At 44.9% G+C, this 16,230-nt stretch overlaps 1 protein-coding gene and 1 long non-coding RNA gene across 6 annotated transcripts in view; both read right to left on the bottom strand.

The window, feature by feature from the left end:
* The window catches only part of LOC139805114 (uncharacterized), a 191,285-nt gene extending 179,669 nt beyond the window's left edge, over positions 1-11,616 (bottom strand). The window contains exon 1 of the long non-coding RNA XR_011729692.1: positions 11,450-11,616. This is a non-coding gene — a long non-coding RNA (uncharacterized lncRNA). The remainder of the gene's footprint in view (positions 1-11,449) is intronic.
* Positions 11,617-13,272: 1,656 nt separating this feature from the next.
* The window catches only part of PI4KA (phosphatidylinositol 4-kinase alpha), a 57,498-nt gene continuing 54,540 nt past the window's right edge, over positions 13,273-16,230 (bottom strand). For all 5 annotated transcript variants that reach the window (XM_071763471.1, XM_071763473.1, XM_071763472.1 and 2 more), the window contains 3 exons: positions 15,572-15,661; positions 14,636-14,719; positions 13,273-13,941 (listed from right to left, as the gene is read on the bottom strand). In XM_071763471.1, coding sequence (XP_071619572.1) covers positions 13,890-13,941; positions 14,636-14,719; positions 15,572-15,661 — 226 coding nt within the window. In that variant the 3' untranslated portion in view covers positions 13,273-13,889. The remainder of the gene's footprint in view (positions 13,942-14,635; positions 14,720-15,571; positions 15,662-16,230) is intronic.

Genomic DNA, 16,230 nt, shown 5'->3' with positions numbered 1-16,230 from the left:
GACTTTCCTTCCTGTGCAGTCTCCCATCACTGGTCCCTCTTCTACTATACAAGTTGTGTGCCAATCCTCATTTTCTCTGAGAGCATATTATTTCCATTAGATACCTTAGAAAGTGCTTTGCTGCAATCTAGCTAGATTATAACTGTCTTGGATCATCATCAGACAAGTTTTCTCTTTAAAGAAATACATGAAATTTGTTGTAGACAGTACAGAACTGGTTAACTTAATTGCTGCAGAGACTTAGAACATGCATGTTCATGCCAGGAGCAGTTTCAGACCTGGTGCCTCAGTTTTCACAGCAAGTGGAAAGAACAGGCACCTGCACAAAACACTGGCAAGGCATGAGAAAGAATGCTGGAGTCCAGTGAAAAAGCACTTTTTCTTTTTGTAAGTAATCATTACAGAGCACAGCTCAATGTAGCCATTACAATTCTAGGAGCAGGAATTAACTTATTGGAAAAGGTTGGGCAGTAACCCAGACACATGACCCCCATCTGGAATAATGCCAGAAAGGGTCATCAACTCTTTTAAACTCCTTGCTTTATGCAATATGAAATCACTTACTGTTGATGCAAAACATGACAGTACTCGCATAGGTTATTCAAGAAAAATCCATTACCTTGGTGTGCCACATCCATATTTCTGCAACAGAGCAGTGTGTGAGCACGTTCACAGTGACTGTACAGTGGATTTCAGGAAGAGGGATATAGCAGAAATGGGAAGGAAATGGTGAATTGTTGTATATGATCTTTTACATGGTGAGTTATCAGTTGATTTATGTAGCAAGAGTCCCACAGAGTTAGTTCATGATAAATTCATGAGGCATGTGCTTTTGATCGCACAGTGCTTTTCTCATGTCTTGCCATTTCCAGCTCCTCTTTATTCACCTTCTGGAGACAGTATTCTGCCTCACGTGGTAAACGGGTGCTACAGACAATAAGAAGTAGTCTGCTTGAGTTTCCCCTTCCTACATGCCATATTCTGGAATGGATGACAGAGATGCCTTAAGAAGTCAGAAGTTTGGGAGACACTGCAAGCAGGCTGGCTGGCTGGAGGGGCTGGGGCCCTCCTAACACACTCAAGCAGTGTATCCATAGGTGGAAGAAAAGGATGACAGGGGCCAGTTCTCAATCGTTTGGCCTAAGACAAAGGTGCTCTCCACTGCACATGTGCAACTAAGGCACTCCCAGGCTCACAAGGTGCTTGGTGGATGGATGTCTTTCCCTGCTAAACTGGGGGAGATGAAAACTCAGGGAAAAGACAATCTGAGAGAAACAGGCTATAGATTCTACAGGTGAATCAGTCCCTGCTTTAAGCCTCAGATGTCATGAATTCCTGTCAAACTGTCATGACAGTTTGAACTAATCCCCAGTTTTTAGCATGGGCATGGCTACACCTAAGGAGGAACTGAGACACTGCAGCCAGCATGGAGTTCAGCACAGGTTAACCAACAGACACCCTTTGGAAAGGCACAGCCCACACACTGGTACTGCATTGCTTTGAATAGCCACCTTTCAGATCAGACCTGGAGCACACTACAGCATTCCTCAGCTCAGCCTCAGTCCTGCTCTCACTGAAGCCAGCAGTAATCTTGGTGAGCACTGCATGTGAGCCCATGGAAGCAGGAAGATAACCTTTCTCAGCCCCCATACTGCTTTATAGTTTGCAACTGCTCATTACCCACAAACAATGTTCCAAAGCTGGTTTTAGTGGACATAGACATCCCTGGGTTATCTTTACTGGAAAACCTACATAGCAAGAAGAGCCAGGATGGCATTACTACAGTGGCATGACAATCACAATCATATGACAATGTGATGTAACCTAGAAAGTAGCCCAGACTGGCATATCTACAGATCAGAACCTGTTTCTGCACCTCGGCTGGCAAACAGTGACTTGTGGGAAGATTGTTGCTTTTGAGCACAGGCAGCATGTGATAGGAAGAACAGAGCCTTGAGAAGTCTGAATTGCAATGAGGGCACATTCCAGAGTCCACCACAGGGTAGGGAGCACTGGCTTGGAGAAACTGGAGCACACATGCTCTGAGAGGAAGTAACCAGACCAGATATATCACAGAATGACCTATGCCTCATTTCCCCCTCTGTAAGACTTTATAGCTGAGATGCATAGACAGGAGAGGACCTGCATGAGCCAAGGACTGTGTGCTGAGCTTGGACATCCTTGCTGGCAGATATGCACACCCAGTGCACCACCATTTGGTAAAGAGAGGCCCCTCGGTGCCCACATACTCAACTTTGATTCAATGTGTGGTACAGGAACCTCTGTCTTTTTAAACATCCCTGGTAACTGTGGCACTTTGGGAGCCACACTAATTATCATAATTGCCAATTCAGCCTCTAATAATGTACAATGTGCTGATTAACCCAATTAACCCCACCCAGTACAACCACCACCACAACGAAGTCAACTGATGTGGTGGAGGGGAACAGCTGCCTGACAGCCCTGCTACATCCTGGCGTGCTGACATGACACTTGCAGGGGCTGAAGGCAACTCCCAGCAGCAGGGCCCCCACTCAGCTTGAGGATGGGGCAGGCTGCCACCAGGCTGCTGTGTTAGACACAGGCTCAGCTTCCTTCAGCCCTGTCTCAGGGCAACAGAGGAGTTTCTCCTCCCAAAAGATTTTGCCTGGAATGGGCTGGTACATTTAATTAAGCACTAAGTATCAAGGCCCCCACGTGCACACCCCACTCTTCCACCCCCCTCTCCCTGGAAGAGTCTCAGGTGGGATTCACTCGCCTGCTTTCACTGCTGCTTAATTCAGTCAGGTTGGTAAATAATTCAGCAGGCACTCAGCCAACAAACATACAGGCAGGCAAGCAGCACAAATGGCCAAGAAGGGAGATAGAAGAATGAAAGAGAGAAAGAAAAAACAAATGGGAGAGTGACAGCCTTGGCTGGAGCTCCTTTTCTACAGGCAGAACTTCAAGCAAGAAGCTGTGCCTACATCTTTATTCCCTGCAGTCACACTCTCATTCCCTAAAGAAGCAGGGTGTCTGTCTGACACCGCCACGACCTACTGACAACTCACTGGTTGGGGCCCCAGAGAATGCCCCTCCAGCCTTTTGCTTCATTTTTAAGGAGAACTTCAGTGCCCTGTTAAAGCTCTTCAGCTTTGAAATCTCTCCATGGTGGGCACAAACAGCTCTTGGGCTAGAGCTGGGCACATGAGAGTCTGCACCACTGACTCAAGTCTGTTTAGGCCTCTGTTTTCCCAGCTGTAAAAGAGAAGATGAAAATCCTCCCCCACTGGGGTCTCAGCAGGCCCAACAAACAGGAGCAATGGTAGGAGTCCAACAGTTCTTCTGATGGAAAGCCAAGCCTTGGCACTTCAGTACAGAGGCCAGAGGGCAGTTTCAACATGAGGCTCTTCATATCACCCTGTGTTACAGGAAGGCAAACAGACCCAGGATATTTTGCTGACCTTCCCAACACAGCGTAGCCCATCACCTGACATGGCTGAGAAGAGATTCTCATTTTAGCAACTCTGTGCACCCCCCACACCACTCAGGTTATCAGCAATCTGTTGGACTCTCGTATCCATATGGAAAACTAACTTTGTTGAAGCTTGTAGGAGAGTGGATGCAGTAAGGTATTAAAACAGCCCCAGTGAAACATGGCTAGCAAAGAAGACACTAACTCCTGATTTTAGGTAGAGGACAGAAAATGCCAAGTTATCTACTTTGCTCTTTCACATGTAGATGTGAGAACAAATGATCAGGTACAGGCAGCAGAACAGAAGGACAACCACACTGATTCTCCCCTCATCTCCAAACTACAACAGTTCTCTGACTCCCCATCAGCTTCCTCGGTTGCTTCTCTATCACAGCAGCATGCAGAACATGAGCAGACAGCAAGCACTAACTTGCAGATACCAGTTCTCCAGCAAGAGCTTCCCTACCCCCAAGTAGGGGGGTTAGCTACAGGTATTACAGGAATCTGCACTAAAGTGGCAGAAATGCTGCAGTGACATTTCATGCAGTTAATTTTGCCTCCCAGTCATTCTGCAGGAGAGCCAGCTTTTCAGAAGGTGTCCAAGCCCTTAAATAAAAAAAAAAGTCACAGAATAAATAAGAAATCCACATTTACAAGCACTGATTATGTTTAGGTAACATTGCTCTTTCCTGCAAGGTATGAGGTTCTTCATAGTTCAAAGTGTACAGTGCTCCCAGCACAGGGGTTTAGAGTTTCCACACTTCAGTGTCTGTGCTGGAGGCTGTCAATCCTCCACCACTGAGGAAAGCCACCTTGAAAACTGTAAACCAGGGAAACCAAGGCAAAGGAGGGGGGCTAAAATACAGAAATTATTCTTTTCCCCATTCATACTCTGCACATGGCAGTGGAGGAAGAAAGAATAAGAGTCAGAAGGAACAGCTACCTGATGCTATCATTCACAGAGACAATGGCCCATTAGTTCTGGAGCAGCCAGAGCTGGACAGAGCCCTGGAGGTGTTTGTTGCACATCAACTCAGCTCCAGCACACATCTGCTCTAGAGGTTTTTCTGCAGGCAAAGGAAAGAAGTTGCATCTGTAGTATATTGGTCCTTTGCAACAACATAAACTCACACAGGACTTCGGCAAAACTTTAAGAATAGAAAAAGTTTAGATAACATAGTGCTGAATATAGCTTTTATGTCTTTGTACACTGCAAGAAATCTCTGCAGTACAACACAGCTCAGAAAGCAGAAACTTTCTTAAAGCAATAAAAGCTCTCAATTAAAAAAAAAAAGCCACACACTTTGCAATGAATTTTGGAAGGCTTGGGCGGGATGAAAGTTCCTAACACTCTGCCATGAGTACAACATGAGACTGAGCTCCTCACTGAGCACACTTGAACACTCCTGCTGTTCCAGACTTGGACAGGAACCAGCTGAGACAGACAACCATCCATACAGTTGGCACTTCAAGCCACGAGTACCCATTTTCAAAATTTCTATTACCTACCCATATCTATTGCCTCCCCTGATCTGTCCTGGTGTCAGTTTTACACAGTACTTGTGGCAGAGTATGTTGGACTGAACTGACAGGGTGAAAAGGAATTGCTGCTTCTCCTTTCCCTACCCCTCCCACCAAACAATGAGCAGTCATGTGAGGAGTCATAAGAATCCAGTGTCTAAACTGTGAGTAAAAATATGCACACTCTTATTGAAATCAGCTACAGTGTTATAGCCCTGCAATGTAACAAGTGTAGCTGTATTTCAAATAGACCTTCAGGGTTTTTTGGAGAGCTAGAGACTCAGATGCTGTGTGCTGGTAAATTCATTTAGATGTTAATTAAAATAGGAATAGTGATACTGCTGCTCCATAATGGGCTATGAACAGAGTTTTTGAAAAAACTAATCCTTTAGAATTCTCTAAATGCATCAGAGAATATAGCAAAAGGCATAATATGTCAAGCACCACAAAGATAAATTCCAACCATACATAAAAGCTGACATCCACAAAAGCATTTTCCAACCAGAGTAAAGCTTAGGGATGACTCAATGTAAATACTCCACTATTTTGTCTACAAAAACAAACAATAAACTAAAACATTTGCAGTGGGATTTTCTGTGATGCTTAACCTTACAATAGTAAGTAAGCTTTTATGAATTTTATTTTGGAAGCATTTTCAACATAGATACAAAAAATTAGCATAAGATAACCATATTAACATGGATGGTTTGTTTTAGCAAGCCATCTGAGCATCCTATGAAAATATCAATGTGTCAAGCTAATAACTCAGAAAACTCCCATGCACTACAAGTTTGCCAAAATAAAATCTAAATCTCTGAGCACTGTTGAGAGTCAGAGTTACCAAACTGCTGGGATCCCTCTAGGCCATGACCAGTGTGGGACACAAGGACAGTTTGGGAGTAGCTTACACAGTGTGCTCATCAGGTAAATGCCCTTGCTCTGTGCTGACTCCTTGCTACAAGATATTTAACCAGTTCACATGTGGGGATTGTTGAGGTGGTAGCAGAAAGACAAGAGTTTCAAAGGAGGTGGCAGAGCACTGAACAAACATCTCTAATTCCCTGAATCTATCCTTGGAGCCACATAATTATATGATAGTTGACAAACTTAGGGATGCAGAAATACCCTTTGCAAGAGTAGAAGAGATGCAGGTTGGTTTATTAAATGTTTCATGTGAACATCCTGTGACTCTCATTGGAAGAAAAAAGTAATGGAAGGCTGACTTGTGTAGGTGCACCTACACAGTAATTATAGAAGAAAGAAGCTTTGTCAGGCTACAGAAAAAATAAGTATGTCCTCTGCCAAAAAAAAAACAAACCATCCATTCACCAGAGTGAATGCCCAGAAAGACACTCCAGGAGAGTTACCTTCTGCTGGTGGGTAACAATCCAGTCAGTTGGTCCAAAAGCAAAGTGCTCCTGGAGACAAGGCTGCCCCTGTAGCAGCTGTGCCACCATGAGGCTACGGTGAGCTGTTAACCAGGGGTGGCAGCAGCGTGGCAATGAGCTCGCAGACTCCCTGTCAGGTATTTAGTTACCAACCACCCACGGTGACAATGGGTTAAGAGGGAAGTGGGGCTACCGCTGACCAGGTCTGGATACTGCTTTTGGGTTTGTGCCTGAGCCCATCCCGGGTGAGTGATAAAGTCACGTGAAACCTTCTGACAGCAGGTCACAGCAGGGTCGTGCAAACCCCTTCTGGTTTTGGCTCAGGCAGGCTCACATTCCCTGAACCTGGGTCTGAGATTTTGTTTCAAATACATACAGGCCCTCCAAGTATAACCACAGCCAAGATCAGCCTGGTTGCAAGAAAAACGTTCAGATGGTTTCCACCTCAAATCATAAATCCCACCCTGACATCTGGAACTGAGCCCATTCTGCTCAAACCCCAGCCTGCATTTGGGGGAAACTTGACCCTGGTTCACTGGAAGATTTGCAAATCACACACACACACACCCCCCAGCATGTTTTGGATGTGTAACAAGCCCTCCAAAACAGGCAAAGTGCCCTCGGTTTTAGGGTTCACCTGGGCCTTGTTGTCAAGAACCATGGTGTCATCTAGTGGTGACAGCTTGTATGGACAGACGCACGGTACCCACCTCCACTTCCCAAGCATCCCGAGTGCAGTGGAACTGCAAATCCAGTGAGTAACTTTCTCCCAAAGAGCATCAACATTTTGAAAGGCAGAACAGCAACGCCATTGCAGCAAAAGCCATTTGCACCGCCGGGCAAGCTTTGCCTTTCCTATCACTTTACACAATTAATTGTTGGACACAATATCCCGGGAAAAGGACAAACCACAGATTCTCAGCATTTAAGATGCATCTGCTGAAATCATGTTGCTTTTACTTATACTGTTAACAATAATGCTTAAAAGTCCTAGTAACAGACGTTAGAGGGAAAAGGGCTCCAATTTCAACTTGTACTTTGAGAGTTCCCTTGCACAGGTGCACAGATGTGCTCAGTTCTCAAAAAGTGGCAGCTGATTTTCTGATTTTTACACCCTATAGGGTTCAAGTTCTCCAAAAAGTGAGCAGCCAAAGCAGCTCACAAATTCTGAGCACATCTTTTTCAGGCAATCAAGCTCCTTGCTTAAAGCATTTCTAAAAGGATTCATCCTACCATATATCCCACATGTCAAGGTTATGGCAACATGAAATCCTGCTCCTCACTGAAGCTGGGAACTGGTGTACCTGCTCTTAAGGCTGCTCTGGTTTTAAGGAAACTTCAGTGAGGTTTAAGCTTAGAAGTTTTAGCTTTTCAGCTGTGACAAAGCAGGAACACAAACATGATTGGTTTTCCAGGCTCAGCTGATGGGTAAAAACTCAGTTATCATCAGCTCTGTTCCCATAGCCTCAAGCAGTGCACTGAGTCACTGGTCCCACAAGCTGATAAGAGCTGCATCTCAAAGGAAAGAAAACTCTCTTCAAATTGGAAGAAAGATCACAGTGTCAGCAGAGATGCAGGGAAAAACTAATTTCAGCATTGTCCCAGAAACCAACTGGGTTTTCAGGTTCCTGAGGTCTTTCTGAGGTTTCATCACAGATCCAGCTCAGGTGTTTCCTTGGCAGGTCTGTCTTCTTACCTAGAGCTTGATCCCTTCCTCTGATTTAGTCATCTTGTCTGCAAGCTAATGAGCTTGAAATTACTGTATATTTGTTTGTCCCTCCATCTGAGCTCTGATCTGTGACATAACCACAGCTGTAGCTGGACTTGTTCCTTTACTGTCTGGGGCTGCAGCCAAGAGGCCATGCTTGATGCTGAAAACACTGAAATTCAAATCCCAGTTTATGCATGGGGAAAGGGAAAGAGCACTTTTCAGAATCCAGGTTTCTGTTGGTGCCCATCCCTAAAACAGTGATTTTTAAGCTTAGTAACAGCACAGACAGGGACTATCGTCATGGCAGAGGATTCCAAACACCTGAGCCCACCTCTGCCACAGACAACACAGGGAGGTCTATAAACTACTACTTGCCTGAACTCAAAATGATCACAGGAAATATGTGTTATCAGGGAGCTCTTAATAGCTGCAGCAATTCAAAGTGTGTCTTGTCTGGAACCCATTTTCTTCCCCCACCATACACCAGTGGTCTGCTTATTCTTGGGAGGTTTAAAGACTTCACTGTGCCATCTACTCACTATGTCTACTGTGAAGGTGAAGAGGCAAATAGATTAAGAGGGAATGTTAAACTACTTATGAGGGGAGCTTTATTAAATACTCACAAACCGAAAAATAATGGACAACTTACATCAGAGCCTGCATACAGTGAACCTTTCACCCCAAAGCAGCTTTCCAAATCCATACATGTGCAGAATCACAGAACTCTAGCCCCCTTGGGAACCAAGTACAGATGCTGTTCATCTAGCACGGTGTGAATAATAGCAAGAAGAACTACTCCACTGTCCATGAAAAACCTCTGTTTTCTTGGTAAATGCACTATGGATTTCTGCATGCTTGCTATACCAAAGGAGACCCATATATTTAAAGGTTTCACCTGAGACAACAATGCAGAGTCTGCAAAACACATTTCCGTTATGCCCTTGGAAGGTCAAAAACCTCCTCAGCAGAAAATGCCAGAATATAAACTGCCAAGCTCTTGAGCAATTTCATATCTGATATTCAGGCACTCACTAGCTCCACCATTCAGTCCCTGCCGTGACAGATATGTCACAACTAGAGGTCACGGCAAGGTTTTCCCTGCCGGGCTTGCTCGCCTTTCAGGAAAGGCGGAATTGTTTCTCCTCAACTGCTCGGTCCAGGTGTTCCAGGCACCGTGGCTTGTTTCGGAGTGCCCTCTGCCGCTCAGCCCACGGAGCTGCGAGGCTGCAGTTAGCGAGGCCGAGGTAATCGGCAGGATCTCTGTTAAGGACAGCGAGCAGGACCAAGCAGCCTCACATGTAGCTCAGAGATCCTGCCTGAGACTTGGAGCTCAGGATCTGGCTTTAATTACGAGAGCTCTACAGGCAACAGGCTTGGAATTGTGTTCCTGAAATTTGTTACTTACCCAGGTTAATAAAGTTTTTTTAACTATAACACCCATAAGTAGTAGCTTTATTACATCTCTCTCTCATGTACAATCAGCTACCACACAGGCACAGCTCTGTCCAGCACAAGAAATATCTTTGCAATGCATACAGTATTATGCAGGCAATGATGTTGGCTACTGCAGAGCTGCTAGGTCTGTGCTACAAAGAGCAATGTGAAGTTCTTGGCAAGGAAATGGTTTGAATCTCATGATGTACATACACATGCAGCCCTCATCTGTAAGCAAACAGCAAACATGTTTAAAAAGTTCAGATGCAGCAGGCAAAATATAACTCACCAAGTCTTACACTGAGGAAGAGAACTGCAAGTTTGTAATGTATTATTTTCTCTCTTTATTTTGCTATCAAGAGGCATATTTGACTCAGCAAGGTATCTCTCCTGTACCTTTACAAGGATGGAATTTCAGTCAGTCATTGCTGTCCACCTGTGTGATTACTGTGATGGCTTCTCTATGTCACTGGGTCACCCTCCCTGCTGTCCCCAGGCAGGCAGCAGAGCCACACACACATCATGTTCATAAACCTTAACACAAGCTTGTTCACTCTGTTGCTCCTGCAGTAAGCTCTGAGGCTGACCATGACAGCATAAACCCTGGAGACAGACAGGTTAGAACAACACCACTCACAGGAACACTATCAGTGCTGTTAGGAAACTGAGACTGTGCCAGAAATAAAAACAAAGGCATCACCTAGAACTAAAAATCTCTGGTAACAGGGCTGCTGCAGGTGCAACAGCCCATCAGAAAAAGTCCTTTTGGGGAGGTTGTGCTATTTAATAAGCCAGCTTATGCCAGGACTGCCCATTATCTGAGCTCATCTGCTTTTGCCAGCTAAGTAGCTTATCTAATAAATACACTATGCCACCTTACAAATCTTGCTTCCTCAGAATTATAATTCCTGTGATCTCCCAAAAGTAGAATTCTTACAAAACTATAAAAACCCTCAAACAAACCAACCCAGCACTAACCCACTGTAGGGTAACAGCCAGGGATAGAACTCCTTCACACCAGACCTGGAAACTGCAGCAACACCTCCAAACATTATTTCAAGATGCTTTCAGTAACAAGGTTCTGTCAGAGAGGATGTATCTAGCAATCATCCCTGTGCATGCTGTCTTTGAGAGTGGTGTATGCTGCCCACAGATTTTAGTTTTTGTTTCTTAACAACAAACAGAACAAATATAGTTTTCTTCATAATGTCAAACAATATTAAATCGCACTTTTAAGGTACATTCAGGACAAATTCTTTAGTTTACTGCTTTTTTTAACATTGCTTGTGTAGAAGCAAGGGAGAAGGACAGATGTCTTTATGATGAAAACTAAAAAAGTCAAATCTAAACTGCTCACTTGGCCACAATCCCTTCCTCCCTTCATCCAGCATTTTTCAAAAAGAACTCCACTTCCCATTCTTGCTCATTTCATTGGCTCCTCCACCACATTCCCACTCCCTGCCTGGATCAACCCTGATGCCATGCAGCATGTGCTGGGTGCCTGCAGGGGGTACCGCGACCCTGCGCACCAGCCAGAACGTCACACAGGGACGCTGTGCTAATGGAGGTGGACTGCTGCACTTCAGGCTCAAACACACATAATGAGATTAGCATTTGAATAGTGCTGATCAAGTTGCCAGTAGCACTGAACCCTGGGTCCATCAGATGTAAATGAATCGCTATAAATTTTCCTCCTTTCTAAGGGGCTCTTTACATGCATTGCCAACACAGAAAGAACTGCAGTGCAGTCAGGGAGGACTCTCTCACCGTGACCCGAGATTTCTGAGAGATAAACCATGGAAGCATCTTTATTATTTCTCCTTAAAAGAGCATTTCTCACCCATCTCTTTGAGGCCTCCTTTCTCTCCAACGCTTGAAGGCATCAGGACAGGAAGGCATATTCTAGCACAAGATTCAGAATATCTGTAGGTTCTTAATTACCTGAGTAACTTCTGAGAGTCCTGCCAGGCTCCGTGGATAAAGGACTTGTCCTTCCCTGGTGGGAGGATGAAGATGAAGTCTATGCCATCTCTAACTGCACCGAACCACTATCTACAAAGTGCTTGCACAAAACTGGACCAGCTTAGTGTTCTCACCTCCTCACTCTCACTGAAGGAAGAAACAGAACACAACTCATTTAGGAAGAACCAGCTTCAGGGTACTGCTTCGCATGACTAAATGTAAAATACCAAGCCGCCTAAACTGCAATTGATGCTCAGTTAGTGGGGAAATTTCTCCCACCTCTGTGCTACTGGTGGGAATGCTGAGGGGAGGGGAAGGAGGCACAGCCAGCTGGCAGCAATGAAATCTGCAGATCACCAACAGGTGAGACTTGATATACACTAATCACCAAAACCCACAGCACAGCAACCTGCAGCCCAGCTCCCAGGTAATTCTAGGAGCCCAAGATGGGCAACTACAGCCCAGGGTCCTTCCTCTCAGGGCCGTAGCTGCCTCTCAGAGACCACGACCCTCGTGTGAGCAACACTGGCCACACTGTGCACCCCACGTGAAACACCCACCCCCTCGGGGCCAGGCGCCCCCCACAGAGCTCAAGTCCAAACCCACCTCAATGGCCGAGTCCTCCTCATGTCTCCACCCCTGAGTTGAGCCATCCTCAAGACTGAGCTTTCCTCTCGGTCAAGCCACGGCTTCTCAGCTGGGTTGTGTCCTCTCAAAGCACAACTTCTCAGGGTTAAGCCACCTCAGAGTGCAGCTTCTTCTCAGGGCTAGGCCTTCCTCAGGACATCTTCAACCCTCAGTGCTGCATCTCAAGACTGGGTCTTCTCCAGAGTTAAGCCACCTGGAGGCCCGGATTCTCCTCAGGGCTGAGGCTCCTCCAGGCCCGGCTTCTCCTCAGGGCTGAGGCTCCTCCAGACCCCGCTTCTCCTCAGGGCTGAGCCCCCTCCAGGCCCGGCTTCTCCTCAGGGCTGAGCCTCCTCCAGGCCCGGCTTCTCCTCAGGGATGAGCCCCCTCCAGGTCCGGCTTCTCCTCAGGGATGAGCCCCCTTCAGACCCCACTTCTCCTCAGGGTTGAGCCCCCTCCAGACCCCGCTTCACCTCAGGGCTGAGCCCCCTCCAGACCCCGCTTCACCTCAGGGCAGGTCCCCTCCAGGCGCGCTGCCTCCTCAGGATCTCCCCTCTAAATGCGCATTCCCGGCAGGGCCGAGTGCCCCAGGGATAGCTCAGGTGCTCCCATCGCCTCATTAGCTGCAGCTGCGGAACCCTGGGCACCGCTGCCCTGCTCTGCTCTGTCCAGCCCGGCCCGGCCCAGTCTAGTCCAGTCCAGTCCAGCTCCTCCCCGCCGACCCGGCTCTGGAGCAGCAGACGCCGTCCCCCGGGTGCCAGCCCCACCTGCACAACGAAAGTGGCGGGAAGCGGCTCGGGCAGCCCCTTCCCACAGCGCCTGTACTGGGCATCGAGGGGAAAAATACCCAAAGAGTGGGACTAAGTTTTCAAGAGCACCTTCCAGAGTGACAAGCACGTAGAAAGGGATAGATGTGTCCCAAAGACATGTCCTAGCCCAGGCCAGGGCTATGGTGGGAGCAGCAGAAGGAGAGCTGTACCTGGGTCCTATATTTCAGCTTTTCAGTACACAAGTTCTGCACAAATAATCTCTTTTATGAATAAACAAGGTCAGTTAAAATGGATGAGAAGCTGGAAAAAAAAAAAATCCAATTTCGCCAGTAGAGGCCTCACAATATAATGAACAGTACAAAACTGTGCAGAATCACATAGCACACAGGAAAAGATTAACAACAGACACAAAGTCTAAGTTCTTTTATTACATTTTATAGATTAAATATATCTTCAGTAGAGTCTCTTTTTCTTAAAACACACAAAAGGAAAAAATACATTCTTCATGTACATATGAAATACTGACCACGTAGCAGGGACCACGTACAGTGCAAAGTATGAACACAGCTACATACACATCACCACCTGCAATGATTATCAGGCTTTTTCTAAAGTAAAATTAGAACAAGTCAATCTATACCCTTCCCTTCCACAGCATTTCATGGGATTGTGCAGGAAAGGTTCTGATTTTTTACTTCTTTATTATTTTTAAAGGTACTACAAAATTCGTGCATTGCATGAAAAATTATGAAACTCCATCATGGTTTACCTCTTTCACACATTCATAATCATAGTACAATTCTTATTGTGATTGCAGCCCAACTCCAAAAATCCAGGGAAAACCAAAAATAAATATAACCCGGTAAAGAGAAAGGAATGAATCAGACTGATTGTTACAATGTCCAGGAAACATGTACACACACAAAAGATGGAAGATAGTGAGGTGATTGAGCATTTCCTATTTATTACAAGTTTGGAGGGCACGGGGGTTGTTTGTTTCATGGTGGCAGTGAATCTCTGGTCTCTCAGTATGGGATGTCATTCTGGTAGTACTGGATCATATCATATGTCCTGCTCCTAGAGAAGAACAGCAAAGCCAAATGTAAGCAAAAGTTCAAAAAAAACCAAACATTGCGCCTATTGTCACAGAAACAAATATCAAGATTCCAAAGAAACAAAACATGGGTCAAGGAAATTAGCTGCTGATCAGAACCAGCCCTAACACACTTTGAAGGCATTGTGAAGGCCCAGTTACTGTTAGGAACAGCACAAAACATCCTGCTCTTGTTTAAACTAGGCAAAAAAAGTATTTCCCTGCTTCTCAGTGGGGTAACAGCAGCTTGGATCCTGTGTTTGGATAAGTCAGAAGCACCTCACATTGCACTGGCAGCTTGTTTTAGAACAAAATGCATAATGAAGGAAGCAAAATCATCAGGGCTACACAGAGCCAGAAATATGTGGAAAAATAAAGATGATCTTAATTAAGGAAAATGCTAATAATGAAAAAAAATGCAGGGGAAATAACAGCATTAAAAGCAGTATCTCTGATGAGTGACTGAACAAACAAATCTAAGCATTGCTACAGATACCTATCTATGGGTAGATCTTATAATCAGGTCACAAACTAACCATGCCACAAGTAGAGAAGCTGGCTCTGGGCCTTACTAGTCTCAAGATAACTCCCTATGGAACTACACAAAAGTTTGTGTTAGACTCAAAGTTTGATGACCTTCCTATAGTCATAGGGAGAAGACATTCATAGATGCCAAACCTGTTGCTGAGGAAACAATTCTGGATGACCTTGATGATGAAAGTTGCAGCCTCCCGTTCAGTCATGTTGGGGCTGAACCTGTGTCTATATGCAGAAAATCACAAAAAGCAAAAGTAAAACTGGTGAGGTTTCCATTAGCATGAAACAAATGTGTCTTTGCACAAGCTCAGCCAGGTGTTGATTTCACTTGCTGTAGGTACTCACTTCTTCCAAGACTACCTTGTACAAATTACACAATGTTTCAATAAGCACTTGCTGTTAGTCTTAGACTGGTGATAGAGGCTGTGAACTTTTCACTGGTCTAGTGGTAACTCCAGGAACAGCAGATCCCTCTTTCTAGGCAGCTGCTGTTTATAAAATATCTTTTTATCTAGAAATGCCCATGAGCTCAAGTCCATCATACTGTATGAATCTGTGCTCATCTTGAAGAAGCTGGAGGCAGTTACATGCCAGAAATGCTGAGTGAACACTGTTGATTCTGGAGCTAATTCTAGGGGCATATTTAAAGTGTCACATTAGAATTTGTATTTGCCTGAGCTGTTGGATGTTACAACATATCCCCATTCAGTACTGCATAGTCTGTAGAATAAATGTTAAGATGCTGCTCTTCTTCAGCATCCAGCACCATTTCAGAGGACATCAGACAGACTCTGCAACACATTATCTCTCCAGTAAAGTAGATCTTTCCTTTACAGAATTATTTTGCTAGTCTTACAAACTTAATGCACAGTCATTGTATAGCTTGAACTTAATTTTATGAAAAGGTCTCTAAAATTTCTCCTTTCCAAGATATTCAATGCATAAAAATTACCATTTTCACAGTGCTAAGACATCTAAGGGATCTGAGTGGCACAACACTTATACTCACTGCCCAAGTTGTGGCAGTGTGCATTCTCTGAAGAGCATACAAAGATTTTCCAGTCCACACATACTTACTTCAACAGCTTGATTGTCTGCCCTCGGAAACAGGGTAGCCCTGTATCCAACATTAATGTAACCAGTGAGACCACAGCATCCATGTAAGGCCTGGAGAAAAAGAGAAAAAATGGTTACAACACTCCAACTTCTGTGGTCTTACTAGGTAAAGCAGACAAGATGAGGAGTTCAACAAGCTGGATTACACCTTTTCTGTAATTAAATCAACACATGTAATCCTTTTACATTTGCTGCTGGAGCAACACCATTGCTTGCAATATGTCACTTTAATTCAATTTCACTCCTTTATGTTGGACTACCAGATAGTTGGAATGCTACAAGATGAAGTCTCAAGGAGTATTATACAGTGGAACATTTCAGTAAACAACATTTCTTTGGCATCAGAAAGTTGCCTCAGTCCATCCAAACAGTATGAAAGGCAAATCCAGCAATACCACAACATTATTCTTTGCTACTTCAGCCCAACTTCACTTCTTTCTCTCCTCCCACTCAGAACCTTTATTACCTACCAATCTATTACTCTGCTACTGGGCTAACATTTTTGCCTAAACCCAAAACTTTCCCCAGACTTCTCTCCTCAACGTGTGTAAAAACACATTTAGAAATTGAATATAATATATACAACTTCAAACATACCAAAATAACAGAAAACACAGTTA

The sequence above is a fragment of the Heliangelus exortis genome, chromosome 19 (genome assembly GCF_036169615.1).
Source record: "Heliangelus exortis chromosome 19, bHelExo1.hap1, whole genome shotgun sequence".
In the NCBI taxonomy this organism is placed as follows: domain Eukaryota; kingdom Metazoa; phylum Chordata; class Aves; order Apodiformes; family Trochilidae; genus Heliangelus; species Heliangelus exortis.
This window is presented reverse-complemented; position numbering and strand designations above follow the sequence as displayed.